Source organism: Sinohyriopsis cumingii, chromosome 5 (assembly GCF_028554795.1).
Source record: "Sinohyriopsis cumingii isolate HCF-2022 chromosome 5, ASM2855479v2, whole genome shotgun sequence".
Lineage (NCBI taxonomy): Eukaryota > Metazoa > Mollusca > Bivalvia > Unionida > Unionidae > Sinohyriopsis > Sinohyriopsis cumingii.
In genome coordinates this window covers 81,014,689-81,030,948 of record NC_142965.1, presented here as the reverse complement: position 1 = coordinate 81,030,948, position 16,260 = coordinate 81,014,689, and the positions used below count along the sequence as shown (strand labels likewise).

Here is a 16,260-nt window from a genome sequence, read left to right as displayed (position 1 = left end):
GAATATGTTTGTTCAGAATAAAAACTGGCATAAAGCTAATTTGGAGAAATCCTTTACTATTTGAGATTACGTATATTTGACGATAAAATATTTTCATAAGAACATTAGTATTGGAAAAATAAAGCAACGCGCCAGCCATGTCGATTCACAACAACTCCTTATATGCTACAGTCCAGTCAGGTCGACATGGGGTACATGTATCAGAGATGCTCCCAGCATACCTAATGAAGAATGACCTAACTTAGGACAATCTGCCACTTGCCATCGCTTTCAGAGGCTAGGTATAATATTCAAAACAGAAAATGTGAAACAAATTCCTGTAATTTAAAATAAAAATCAATACTGGCAGGAACTTGATCAGACGACGTAAAATGATTCGAAACAAGCTTTTGAGTTCCTATTATCACACTGAAAAATGTGCGCATAAATAAAATTTGAAATTTGTTTCTCTTCTAGTTATTATTTGTCGTACCAAAAATATTCTTACTGCTGCTGCTACCACAAGCTCCATCACCATTCCCGTTAATACCTGTTTCTACTATTACTACAACTATTTGAGGAATAAATTGTTTAAATACGTAGTGGAATTATCAGTCGTCGTAGTTGATATAGTCATATCTATATTTAAAAATATGACAATACCGAGTAAGTGAATTGTCATGCGCAACATAATCTGACTCGTCCGTGCAGCTCACCGTATGGTCCAAAGCGACTAAGGGAAGGTACGACTTTTATAGGGTTTTAGATGGCGTAAGTGTGGGCTAATATTAAAATAGTGACTCACTACTCCTTATTCTATAACCCAAAGTTAAATGAAACATTGTGCAGACCCATAAATGTTCTTTGAAATAATAAAGCTCTCAGTATGTGTATATTTTCTTTCTTTTTTCATTTTATATTGTTTTGCTTTGGGGGGGGGGGGATCGTGTCAGTAGGAAGATAATTTTATTTTTAAAAAATCTTCAGCTGAGATTTTGTTGAAACATATCAATGGAAGACAACCGGTCCAGGAGTATGATGGCCTTATTAGGCTGTCAGGTAATGTATGAAGAGAAAATAAAATAAGCATGATTCTCTTACAAAAACAAGGATCATATAACCGTGTCATTTATTTCACATATTGCATGCAAGCCGAGCTCGATTTGCAACGAGAGATTCAAAATAATTTGAGGGACTGGCTAGTTGATACGGAAATGGCAATACTTGTGTTAATCTTAGAAGGCATAGTCTTTTTGTTACAATAAATTGTAGGTGCGAATTCACTGCCAGAGAGATATTTTTATTAATAACAAATCTCGTTCTTCAAATAGTGGCTACGATAAAACTTATCATTTGAGCATATAAGGCTGACAGATTTATCTTCCCATACATGCAATGAAAGTCCATGTGTTTCCAGCAAGTTTGAGAGGCAGCCTAGCATGATCACTTAGTAGAAGTACGAAGCACCATAGTAGGGTAGAAAGTATACAACTCTATTGAAAACAGTAAGAAGTAATTATTTGATCTTTCTTTATGCGGGTGTATGTGAGTGTGTATTTACATATTATATAATGCAATACAAGTCAAGTCTTTCTACCTTCATGTTCGGATATAATTAATTTTTGTTACTGAGATGCACAATTGCCTTTGGCATTTAAACACAAAATTCATTGATTGGTGCTTTCATCTAGCGCAACGGTGTAACAGACTGGGATAATTTCTCATGTACGTTGGTCTATAGTAAGGCTTTGTCCCACTATACTATGTAATTGTAAAAGACAAAAGATAGCAATGTCAGAAGACAGAGAATTCATACAATATAAGCCAAACCAGTTAGGAATAAAGATATGCAAGAAAAAATATATTTCTCTTCTGTCAACTTACCATCCCTTGATGTATCGACGGGTCTGTGTCAACTCTCTCTCCCTGTTTCTCTCTCTGTCTCTGTCTCTGTCTGTTTGTCTGTATGTCTGTCTGTCTCTCTCTCTCTGATGTCACGACGTTTATAATGGATGAGCTGGAATAGTCGTAGGGTGAGCATGGAGAGATCGTAGGGTGAGTTGGATAATATTTAAGAGGTTATTTATATATATATAAAATTAACAACATAAATTTGTATGATAGGTTAGAAAGAGAAAAAGAAGAAAAGATATCATGTCTAACTAGTATAAGCACAAAAAAAGACAAACGCTATGCCATTTCAGATTTATTAATATGTCAATAATAACAATCATTACCGATAATACATGAATATTAATATCTAATATCAAATACTACAACAATATTGCTCATAATGGCTGTCAAATAAATTTAACAGCAACATATATTAACTAATTCTACAATAACAGCAACAAATAATCATCGAACTATAAAAACATGCATACGTAGATAATCACTTAAAAACTTAACAAATTTGCACTACAGTGGCTGCCGACGTTAATATGACGATATAGCATTCAATCCTAGAATGACAGAGGGATATAGTAATGTCGTTCACGGTTATTCAGCTTTTCTAAAGATAAATTTCCATGTCATTTCCCGGGTTTTTCCAGGATGAAAGTACTTTTTCAACGTTCACATATGACCATTACTGAATAGAACTAAAGAACATTTTAGATTATAAAACATGCATTTTCTAAATCTAAAAATGTTCTCTTGCTAGTCTCTCCAAAAACATCAAAGTCAGAATCGATGATCATGCACAAAACCACAAAATGTATCACACGAAACAAGTTTGATTGTATTCCTGATTGGCATATAAAGTCATTTCAATGTACAAAATAAAAATTGTAACTTCCTATTACATTATTAAAGAAATAAACGCAAATAATATGAATCTTGTCTTGTAACAAAAAGAGTTTAACCATGAACATATGTGGTATGGTAGTCGCTTACCAGCGGGCCTAGAAATTTAAAGTTTGTTATATCGACTCATATCGGCATGAAATCGATAGGAAAATTATTTATTTTCTCAGAAATGGCAAGTATTATAATCATTATGTTGTTAATCCGGTGTCAGACAAGACGAAACTACGGCGTAGATGAAACATGACCCAGTACTAGCCATTTGTATTAATAGTCACATGACTTCACAAATCTCAAATGACGACATTTGCATTTAATATTATTTTTAATTTTTTCTCAATAACATTTGAAAGTGTGGTTTGTTAGATTTTTGTACTCATGCGACTAGCATTGCAAATCGCAAGTAACGGGTCACATTTCTTCAACGACGTAGTTTAATCATGTCTTTCAGCAGAATAAAGACATAACGATTTTAATACTCAGAACTCGATAAATTTAACTCAAGATCAGTTTAATTACGACTCAGTTACGTGATTATTTATACTTACACTCCGAGACCATACAGCTCGCCGACGGAGCTCAAAAACTTAGAGGTTTTGATCTCGTGCTGCATGTACTGGTCCCAAAGTGTATTTAATGATTTTTCAAATCTGTAGCTTCGTCTCTCACGTCCTAGGTCGTTACACTGGACGGCTAAGCGCACAAGATCGGCCTCCCTCCGCAGCAGTGGCACTAACTGGTAGAAGCCTAGTCCCATGTGTACTGCCCTTGAATTTATACGATGGTGCCAGCCTGAAAATGTAAAACAGATAACGAACAATTGAATTGTATACGTAATACTTTTTTATATATGAACATGTATAAATATTAACATGATACTGAGAATTATGTCATGCATATTAACAGACTAATGTCTTTATACTGATATGCTTTATTTTTGCTTCGCTTACCTTCAACGTCGTTGTTTGTTCGTACTTTCTGGCCGTATACAGACCAGGCCTCAGCTGGAAACACTGGGTTATCCAGCCACTGCCTGCGAAGGTACCCGATAAGGGTCCGTGTAGCATTGGTTGTAGTCTTCATTTGCAGCATCTGCACTGCTTCATGTATGTGCGCGCTGGGCAGGAACTGAAGGGCCAGCACTTGACGAACGAAGGAGCGAAGGCCTTCTCGTCGCATGTACGTTTTAGCCAATCCATCAGACTGAACGTGTCGCCACACGGCCTGGGACCAGTGGAAGGCACAGCCTTTAAGTTCAACGCCGGGAAAGACCTCTCTGATGGCGAGCCATGCAGCTGAAAATATGCATATGCAAATAAAATTCCCGATATGATATTGTTTGTGTATGAAGCAATTCTATGTGAAAGGTAATACGGTGTCCTAATGATATTGCGCGATGTCATTAATTTTTGCAGACATGCACTGTTACCGTTGTTGAGTAATGTTCAATTTTAAATTTACATTAATGTTGTTAATAAACAGCTTACCTTTTTCGAAGTCCAGTACGAATCCTTCTAATGATGCATGTCCCAACCTTGACTGCAGAGAACGAAACACCTGTAATCCAAAAACTCGAAATGAGGTCAGTGTTCGTAGTGCTGTTACCATAATAAGTTCTACAGCGATTACATAACGTCGTTTACCTAACATTCAAAAATGACTCCTCATTTAATTCTTGGAAAGAAATACAAACACTATAGAACATTCAAGAGACATATGTTTCACTTTTGAGATATCACGACATAGTCTCATCACAGGGTGTATTCATTTTGTTACTGTTTTTTCTATCTATCCTATATCTATCCAATAAACATGCTGGAAATGTCAGTGAATTTTGTAACAGGTAGAGAGAAAGAAAGCTTTAACATAATGGCTTACAGCCAGATAGTCTGACTTCGTCTTCCGGCTCATTAGACAGAACACAAGCGGCAATTGCTTCTGTGCGCCATTTCTTTCGATGAAAGCATGGATGGACATGAGTTGACCCTGTTGTCGGAAAGGCTCACCAAGGACCTGGAAGTTATAATCACATTGATTAAACAATTGAACATGAAGGCTATTATTGCGTGCTATTATAAATTTAAAACAGACAATATATGCAGCTCAGCAATAACTGGTAGTCGTACAGCATAAAATAATGAATACAACGTAATGATTTCCCTTAAATGTTCCATCCATATACCACCGTTTTGCTTCTCGCAAAAGTCCTAACTGATATTCAGTTGCCAGCAGGAAGTGTCGCTCCCCATCCATTCTGATGTCTGCCACCAAGAAGTCAGGAGCGTTGATGAAGTCCTCATTCAGCTGTAAAAATCAGAACAAATAGATAACTGTTGTCAATATCATTCATGTCATAAAATATTCACACTTTTAACTATCAAAATTTAATAACAAACTATATATAATACATTTTATCTTCAAAATATAATTGACAGCAGATATTAAGAATAATGAGCAAACATTATAAAAAGTAAAAATCAATTAGTTTAAATTTTATAGTCAATTAATATCGAACTGTAGATTTGTCTGATTTCTATATAACCCACAAACGTCAAAGTCCAACGTTCTTGGCTCTTCTGGACGTAGTTTCGCTCTGGTTCTATTGGCAACTCTTTTCAAAAGCGCCTTTTTTGAGAGAGAGACTGTATCTGGTCCAGAACTCTCCAGAATAGCGTCTTCTGCAATTTTCAAGGCTGGTGTGAATAGTTGCTCTCTAGCAGCACGTCTCACCTTTGATAAGGAGGAAATCTTGTTATGTCAAAGGAGGTAATCACAAGCGTATAATTAAACACTGAACATGTATGAAAATTTCTTGCCTTCACCACGAAATCCACTAAAATTATGAAAAGCATATTAAAAAAACATTTCACCATTATTGCCTTTAGTATCACCACTGTGTTAGGATTGAATATTTAAATAATTATAGTTACATGTCCTTATAATTCTAATTTTCCGTTGTTTATGTACAAAAGGTACAATTAGCTGACAATGTAACATGCTATGCTGACAAAAATTTACCTTGGCGTACACCTGTGCCTTTAGCAGACGATCAGATTCAGAGGGGGGTGTGTGCTGAGCATAGCTTTGAACAAACAAGTTCCCTTGCTGGCGTATTGTCACTTTGCACTTCACGTTGAGACTTCTAGAAGTGCAGCGCCACAAAGTAGAATTTACGTTATCTTGCTGCAAGGACAAAAATGCATTATGTATGTCCTTGAACAGTCTTGTCCAATGAGAAAATGTAATACAATTAAAGATTTGATATCACACACACACACACACACACACACACCGATTTCTTAATATTTAGTTGCTTTATATCATACCTGATTCAATTCTCTGCATGGCATGCATGTAAAACTGATTTCCCCTCTGCTATTTACAGCCTCCCTGTACGCCAGCAAGGAAATTCCTAGAATAAATAATTTATTATATAATCTTCTTAGATAAATATTTTTGATTCATACTCTGTAGGATGTACAATTGAAACATGCAAAGGATAAAAAATTCATATGTGATTTAATTGAACACATGAAGCTAAATATCGCCATCATTTGCATAGTGGTGTCTTAATTGTCGTAAATAAAGAGAATTTTCTTAACTAAAGAATTTTCTTATTTTTGTGCCCTGTGTTACAAAAGTCCGCAATAGGCAAAACTCTCATTGATAATTTTATTATCAACGACCTGCACCGTCATCTTTATATGTTTCATTGTAGTTATTGTGACTTCAGGAAAAGGTAGAGTACGTAAGAATAATAAATGTGTTTTCTCGTGCACCCATATTTCCAATTGAATAGAAGTGAATATGAAGATTTTCACAACTTTAGGAATATATTTAAAAGTGTACTTGCCAGTGCTGCACGTGCGATGTTGCTAGACTGAAGCCGGTTGCATTCCTCAAATCAACAAGCAACTGATCAAATATACCACGCGATATAATTTCAACACGTCTTGCTACCGTCTGGTGAGACAACTGAAGATTTGATATGTTTCTTGATCTCATCTTTGTTCTTAAACTCAGCAAATAAAGAATCTGCACTTTCTTAGAAACATAGTTTAACAGTTTTACCATCTGAATATGGTCTCTGCTTTTTTAGCTAACACCCAGCTTATCGTTATAGATACCTCAGTAGCAAAGTCACTTGAGCTCAACAGTCGACGAAAAACACTTTGCTGGCCATTAAGTTTCTTTTTTAGGGAAGCAACTTTGTCTTTTCTTACCTTCGTAGCGATTGGAAAACGTCTGTCGAAATCTTTATGCATGGACGTGTAGTGCCTCTGTAGATTGTTTTTTTTTTTCTTCTTCAAAACAGTGATAGAGTTCTGACATATCAGACACACCGGCTTATCCTTTGCCAATATGAACACAAAATCCAGTTCCCATAAGTTATTCAACGTACGGTTCTCTTCCGTAACTTTTCGAATTTTTGCTGCGCTCGAACTACTTGTCATTTTTTAGATTTTTAGAAATAAATATATTTGGCGTGTTCTAGATATCCGTTTCCGGTTTTATTAATTTTGGCGGGATGTGTTTAGTTTGATTACTCACGGCTCGAACTACTTGTCATTGTTTTAGATTTTAGAAATAAATATATTTATGCATATATTTATGAATGGTTGTAGTTATTACTATTTACAGAACAAATGACACGCTAGCGTGTTCTATATATATGTTTCCGGATTTATTAATTTTGGCGGGATATGTTTATTTTAATTACTCACGGCTCGCGTGTTCTACATGACAGGATGTATTAATATACAAACTGACTGGTTATTTGTCATTATCATTCGATAGATGACCTTAGCTGTAATACGCGGTTTGATTTTGTTAATCCCAGCTCACGTGATTACCTGGTTAAGAACATATAGTATGAAAGTAAGCCATTTACTTTTTCTTTTATATATATGCACAAAACAATGCTCGAGCTCTGGCGGGCCATTTGAAATCAGCCCGCGGGCCGCAGGTTGGACAGCACTTGGCTAACGTAATAGTCGTATATTCCTTGTGCAAAAATAGAATCACGTGGTCTGTAAAGTCGATATCGTATCGCATTTATATGACGCAATCGGAGGAATGTTTAATATTGTATATTGATTATAAGCAACACTTTTAATCTGAACGTGACCGAAGCAATATTTTGGTGAATGCTTCTAATTATGTCTTCACCAGGAGAACGACAAAAAAGAAAATAAGAACGAACCTTCTTTTTAATTCAATGAGTGGCTGTGAGTGCCACTAAATAATCAATTTATTGACAGGTATTGAAATACTAAAGCGATTTTTGTACCAATAAATAAATAAAAGTCGGTCTTTAGTGCGAAATTAGCAAATTTGATGCAGTTTCCTGATACCATATCTTAGATCGCTTTTGAAAATGTTTGGTCTTTGGACCCAGTCTGCGGCCTTTAGACTTGATGTTTCTGCCAAGTTTCAGTACGAGTAATACCCTTATCCTCAAAAGGTTAACTTTAAGACTTGTTGATTCTTAATTGGACATGGCCAGGACGTTTGATTCTAAACGTAATATCGGAAACGCTAGTAAATGTACGTTAACTGTCCAGACCCGCGAACAATAGGGTACGTATTCGAATCCTGCCGTCAGAGCTACCCGTGTTGCAAACTGTGAGATGTTCCTAGGCAAGCCACTTTACTTCAGTTTCCTCCGCACTAAATAACCTCTATGTGTTATTGTGTCATACAACACCGAACCAAGCACAAGTTCGAAAATATGCTAAATGTTGACATGACTATACTCTGGCATGTGTAGCAGAGAGTGTAAACATGTGGTACAGGAATTACTGAATACATCGTGCACAATTGCAAAACCAATAAAATGTGCTTATAAGCAGATGGGCTAATATCTTTATTTAAAATACATACTCAGATTCATCCATTACAAAATAAAGGCTGATATATGCTTATTTTTGGGAAATCTATTAGTATTAGAGATTACACGTATATTTGATGATAAAATCATCGCATAAACACGTTAGTATAGGTTCAATATAGAAAGAACGTTCCTGCCATACCGGTTCACAACAATGCCTTATATGCTTCAGTCCAGCCAGGTCAACATGGATTAATGTATCAGTGATGTTCGTACCATACTTAATAATTAATGACCTAACTTTGGACAATATTCCACTTGCCATTGCTTTTAGAAATTAGATGTGACGTTTGAATTGAAAATGTGAAATAACTTTACTGTAAGTTAGAACAGAACCAATACCTTTAGAAAATTAATCAAAAGACATCAGATGTTGCCAAGCAGCCCTTTGAGTTCGTGTTAGCACACTGAATAATGAGTGCATCAATATAATGTGAAATTTGTTGTTCTTCTCGTTTTTGTTTTTTTCGTGTCTCAGTGGATACTGGAAGTATTACTGCTGCTACTACTAACGCCACCATTGACTCCAATACCTATGTTTCTGCTACTATGAATAATTCTATGGAGATAACAACAACAACGACGACTAATATTACCACTGTAACTAGTGGCAGTCGATGGGATTTGAAGGCATATTAAAACATCATTTACTAGGTCAACAAGCTTCAATAGAAATTAAAACAAGGAACATAATATCATCATGTCAATTCGAGTATAATAATTCTGTTGAATCCATTTCTACATAACAACATAACATTTCACCTCCAAGTACATTCTTTCACAAAAGAGCTGTTAAGAAGGGCAAGAGATACATTTAAAAAGTTATATATATCTTGTTACGTCTGGAAGCTTACACCTAATTAACAAGATTATGTAAAATCCAAACAAGCTTTCAAGTTTTCTAAAATATAAATTGATTTAAATAAAATATATATTCAAATAAAATGAAAGAATTATAAATACCTTTCAGTGTATGAATTCATAGATAGAAACCCTAATGTTACTATCAATTTCTCACTAATCCGGAAACTCCTCTAAGGTATTCCAAATTAATTTGCCAGAGTGCTTATGTGTTACCGTGATAACACATATCAATTTAACACAGTTATTAATCCAAATGCTTTTGCTTCAATGTAATCTCATGAACGAAGAATATCACTGAAATCCTTGAAAGCTTCACATAATCCCATTTCATTAATTAAATATTCAAGCCCTTGAACAGAGTCACATGATCGTAAAGTACTGACGGATTAAATGTAAGGTTTAAGTCAAAGGTAATCCGCTCTATTGAATCTAAGGACATATACTTGTAAATCACTATTTTACTGTCAACGATTCTTCCGAACTCTAGCACAACTGCTGATTTCACCGTAGCGATCGGCCTTGTCATAACTGGAACTTTACGACAAAGTATACATGTACTTTTACTATAGTATTAACTATTGAATTAACGAATTGAAATAGAAATTCATAGTTTCGGACGACTTAAATAGAATTTATATTATAAATTTAAAAGATGATACATAATAATAATATATAAATCCGTAACAATATATATGTATCTCACTTGTACAGCAGCAGTCTGAACATTTTTGTAAAGTTAACAGTGTCCTCGAAACCATCATACCTTTGTGGTTCTCTATCTCAATATGTAATCCAAAGGTACATGAAACGCTGTACAGACCCCAGAAATGTTCCATGAAATAATAAAACATTGCTTATTTTATTTTATTTTGAATTTTTTTCTTATTCTTCTTAGTAATGACGATTATAATACCTGTAGTACCTACATTTCTGCAGCATGATGCCCTAGTGCTAGACATCACTATAAACTACCACAATGCAGACATAGTAGCGATATGACTGAAAAATTGTTAAAGCTACGTTAAAATCCAAATCTTTCTTTCTCTCTCTCTCACACACACACACACACACACACACACTTATAGTTCAAATTATCTTTATATCGTCACACTACAAGTGAGTCTTGTCACGAGGATGTCAACTTCACGGAAACAGTTTTCAGCTGTAGAATTAATGCTTAACGAAGTCAGTCCATGTCCACGCATGCGTTAATATGTATCGTTGTATTCGCACTTAAATCCGTTTTGTATAACACGTAGTTCAGAAGTTGTACTCGTTGCATTTTTATCTATTACGGGGAGTCTTCGAACTCTGGGGGTTTGTTTAACCCCGAGAATGCGGTCATTGGTGACGTTGGTTCGAGGCACGATACTGGTTTACTCAGTGTGGGGGGAATAAGAGTCTGGTCCAATGATTCTGAAGAATATGGACGCTGCTGAGGGATTCTTCCAGAGATCTGGAGAAGCGGACAACACGAGGTCGATTCTTAAACATTTGTCGGCAACTTTGGATCGGAAATATCTTGTATTCATCGCCTGGGTACACAACATAAACATCATGGCACTCCACACCCAACACCGCACGTAATCCCAACCCCACCGCACTGACAGGTGTCTAGCTCGGCCACAAAACCCTGGAGACAGAATTTTTCAAAATTTTGGATATGCTTTTGAGTGATATATAAATGTGCATAACAGTTTTAAAATTGTATCGATGATCCTGGAGATGAGAATCAGGTTATGACATGTTAAAATCACCAAGCTATATGATGTAATTCTTAACTGATTTTGTGTTTAAGTGCAAAGTGTAATTATTTTAAACAATATCGGTGTCACTCGCAAGATTTATTAGCGAGCATATTTATTAGATGTGAGTATGTATTGGCTGTTTTATTGTTCTTGAAACAAGGATTACTGCCTTGTTGGACTGTCTTTCTTGGCTTCATACAAGAACGTTTGACTCCTATGTGAGAATGGTGTGCCAAATACTAACAATGAAAATAGAACACTGTGCCCGATAACACTGATATTTATGCGCAACAGCACAATGGTGGTTATGTGGTGCGAAATAAATATAAAGTAAAATAAAATATGAAAAATAAAGAATTGCAAAAGAAATCTTTGGAAGTGAAACCTTTCAAATTAATGTAAACATGAAAAAAGTGTTAAAACATAACAAGGCACGTTGTTTTATACAACAAAACATAAAGGTAGCGCATAGAACACTGATTGTCTACGTTGGATTAATAAAGTTGGACTTTTATGGGAACATGGTTTAAACTTAATGCGCGATGAAAATAGGATATATCTCAATTATGTCATGCCCATTTTACGATTTATCGGCAGAGGTAAGGGCACTGGGGTGAATTGATTGAATCATCCAGATCAACACTCGTGAAGCAGAATGCGAGATCAATAAAGAAAAAGCAATCATTTAGTTAAAATTATTAATCTTATCTGCTCCATGTCCATCTCAAGTCAGACACGGATTGTATAGTACATGAACATATCCATCCATCACAGTAAACGTTTAACACTAAAAGAGAATTGCTGTAAGGCTGGTCCACTAAAAAACCGTTCCGTGGACATTTTAATTTTTAATCTCAGCAGCTACATTTTGGGGCAATACGCGCAGAAAACAGTTTTAAAACATGCTGTAAATACCTTTATCCAGCGACCATAAGTACTATGGCAAATTACTCAAGAAAGTTTTAGGTCATCAGCTACATCAGACTACATGATAATGTATCGTATTTATGATTTTCAATGTGCCGGTGACCAGTCCTATTAAGTTAGTTCTAAATGGTGTGTTAGCTTTGGATGGTACTATTCATTGTTACGTACATGAAATCGGACTGATACGTACTTTTCTAGGTCGAGTTTCATCTGACCGTTCCAACACCGTTTTATTGATAAGTAGATCTTTAATTTTATTACATTTTTCTTGAGCATTGGCTTTTGAAAGAGAAGAAATACACTATTATGACTGAGAACATTCTATTTATCGATATTAGGCAGGCATGATTCAATGAAATGTCGCTTCAGATCTTCCCCCACTCCTTATGGTTTTGGTTATCGTTATCTAGGAAATGATGACGACGGTGTTATTGCTCGGATAGAGTAATAAATAACATAAAATATGAAATTAAGGGTTCGAATAACACAAGACTGAGATGAGACAGAATAGAAAAACACAAGCCCCCGTATGTAAAATACATTATTTAAACAATTATATAAACAAAATAACATGTGAATAACTCGCTTTCTCTCAGAAATAAAGTTACAAAATTATGCGAAATTTATTTAACCGTTCTGTTACTGACAGAAAAAAAATTTAATCATATTATTGAGTGACTGATCGAACTCAGATTGATGGCATGCCAGCATCAGCTGGTGCTTCCTGTCGTTCCCAAACCAATACTGGTGATAGGTCGATGTTTTCGTATCTCTTTTCTTTCTCACCCTCTCTTCTACTAAACTCCTCGGTTCATCATATCTTAGTTGCGGACTGCGCTCTCTTTCCCACTGTGCAGTCAGGTGTGGAGCTATTTGGGTTTTTCTTTCAAATAACAATATTTTTTCCCAAGCTAAATACATGTCAGAGTTTCCTTCTCCTGAGATCAATAAATATTCCCAAACTATTTCGTCAGATATATCCTATCGAAATTCAGTAGAACTAGCTAACATCATTCGCCAAATACACAAACAACCTGCTATCATAAATTAATGCCCTGTTAGCGGTTAGCACATTCTTAACTGAGTGCCATGACATAATAAGCCCTCCCTGACACTATTATTGTCCCGTCAGGCTATACATTTACCAGCTGGCCTACGTTCTACAACTTCAATTCACTTGGAAAGAATTCACTACCTAATTACACACGAATTAATGGACTTCACTCCTAGCTATGCTACTTTGCTGATTAGCGTTTCGCGACATGGCAAAATCAATCCTCAGCATAAATGATACGAATCATTTAAGACAGATAATTTACATATTGACACAGTTTGCGTCAGAATAAATGAAATCTTACTACATGATTTCTTTGACACAGAAGCAACTAAATATTAACTCATTCATATAATGAAATATTGTATGACATCCTAGCAACAAGAATCATAAAATATGCGGTTATTATTTCTGACCTCTTACATCAAACAATATGCATTTGCATGCAATTGAGACTAACCTTGTACTTAATCAGAGCCCTTTCTCTTTTATCATCAGAGAATTCCCTGTCCTTCTCCGGATATGGGTCTCTAAAACTTCTAGACCCCTCATCGTATGAACAATTAAATAACAAGAAATACCTGCTATTCAACGGAGTCAAACTTCCCGTTTAGTAGAAAACTTGGACTGATTAGTTCAATGCGGAAAGTTATTTTAACAGCCCCTGAATTCCAGCTGGGAACACACCCTCTATTTTAGTTTAGGCAACCAGGATTGCTACTTTCCCGCCAAATGTCTGTCACTGCCATAGAAGTCAGAATAATTCTCTAGTCTGCCTTTATTAATATCTATTCTAGAAAACATCATTTTATGACAGCTGTTTTAAATGGACCAGAACGTCTTAAAATCTTTGGTTTGTCTCCGTTCTTGTCACTTTACGACTCTGACCTAGCCCAGGTCATAGTCGTACAGTACAATAACGGAGACAAACCATTACATTCTACTCTGGCTCGAATCGTTAAACAAGCGAGTCCCTAATTAAAGCTCATCTCATGCCCCAAACAGAACATATTATTATTACAAGTTGCCAAGCAATAGCGTTACTAGCTAATACATCTATCTTAATGTGTACGTGTCACGCTGACCCCAACAAAATACACTAAGAATTTTTTTTGCACCATTACAACAATGCTGCTTTACTTGGCTAGGTTTGGTTTAAAGCGACTACCATATGCCGCTACCTTGTGGTATTTACCCAATGCCATATTTTCCATAGGGAATGCTCTCTGAAATCCCACCCCAGTATACGTCTAAATATCTAAATATAGGTGGAAAAGGTCAGAGGAAACTTTGACTAGTACTTTCTTTGCTCAGTGTATTTTCGTTTCTCTTTCCAATTACATGGAACACTTATTTTAGACATTGTTGCATATATAGTCATGAAACTTGATGTGTACATTTACTATACTTTAGCACCCTAATAAAATAAATGATGGTTGCAACGGCACTCTTTTATTGTTAAAGTACCGGCGAAGCAGGCGAAACATACAAATCCACCAAATTCCGATTGGTTCATTTATATCTTAATTTTGTATCAATAATATAAATATAAAAATGAAAGCCGAGGCACTCTTTTATTTGGATTCATTAGACCGAGTTTTCTCTGACCCTGTTGTTGCACAACAAATTTGTAAATATTTAATAAAAGTCACGTAATATTTGTTGTAAAGAAAGACATATTTATTCCAAGAACGACGATTAGAAACTTATCGTTGTCGCAGCAACCTGTAGAAAGCCAGAATAATCACGCAAAGAGCACGGGACACCAACAAAATAAAACTGAGTTGGCATGTGTTATTTACTTGATGAATCTGGCCTTTTCCAAGTTCGATGTGACAGAGACATTTTTCTCATTGTTGTTCTCGGAATGAATATGTTGAGAATTATGTGTCCTTTCGTTTTATTACAAACATTACTTGATTTTCATTTCCTATTTTCGAAATTTTTGCACAAGATTGGAAAGGGTTTTGGTTATTGTTGATGATGCTATCATTAGGACCTCTGATGTTATGGAAATTTAGGTTGAGATGTATGGGTGGTCATGTGACTAGCAATACAACTGGCGAGTACATGGTCAAATCCCCTCATCGCCATAGTTTCGTCTTGTAGTAAGCGGCTACCCATTGAGAATTAAACCTTTATGTTTTGTAATGGGCTCTGACCGCACACACCATCATAAATGTCTTGATATCTAAAATGAGACGGAAAGGGTCAGAGGAATCTCGAACTAAGTAATAAATCTGTTTCATACATTTGGACTCACTTCCACTCGTTATTTTTTTAAAATACCGGTATTATTCTTGTTTGTTTACTTTTGGAATGATACGCTTCAAACTAGCGCTGACAGAGAGTAAGTTCCTTAATCGGTTACCCGTAATATATTAACCGAACCGCAACCGGTTAATCACAGTTGGAAACATTTCATGTATACAGTGTGTAGTGGCAAGAATTACATCGCAAAAACCTAGATTTCTTGTCTATTAAATCCACTGAAACTTACGTTTTACAGAAAGATATTTCCCGGCAACGTTTACATGAGCTCCACGTATCGTTTCAACTTGGAATTCTTTCGTTATATTCTCCGTCATTTCATGCAATAATTAATGTCAAACATACCGATTCAACTGTTTGGATCACTTAAATGCCAAGCGTAGAACTGTTGTGTTTCAAAGGGTAACATGACGTTGTGGGAACACGGAAAAATATAAGGTATGTGTGTGTGATTTTGGATTTTTAACGTAGCTTTAACAATTTTTCAGGAATATCGCTACGATGTCTGCAGTGTGGCAGTTAATAGTGATGTCTGGTAATTGGGCATCATACCGTTGACATGTAGCATCATGTCCTACCCAGTCATATTATCCTGACACCAGGTCGACCAGTCCTAACACTAACCTCTTAATGATGGGCAATATGCGAGACAGCTGCTAGTACCATGTTTTATAAGTCTTTGGTATGACTCGACTGGGGTTCGAACCCGCGTCCTACCACAT

General features: G+C 35.8%; 1 protein-coding gene across 1 annotated transcript; it reads right to left on the bottom strand.

Moving 5' to 3' along the window:
• Positions 1-3,240: 3,240 nt before the first annotated feature.
• LOC149799601 (uncharacterized) lies at positions 3,241-6,134 on the bottom strand. The gene is made up of 7 exons (XM_089958218.1): positions 6,111-6,134; positions 5,335-5,514; positions 4,933-5,088; positions 4,663-4,785; positions 4,272-4,341; positions 3,735-4,079; positions 3,241-3,576 (listed from the first exon to the last, which is right to left on the bottom strand). The coding sequence occupies exons 1-7, from the start codon at positions 6,132-6,134 to the stop codon at positions 3,329-3,331; spliced, it is 1,146 nt and encodes a 381-aa protein (XP_089814344.1). The 3' UTR covers positions 3,241-3,328.
• Positions 6,135-16,260: the final 10,126 nt, after the last annotated feature.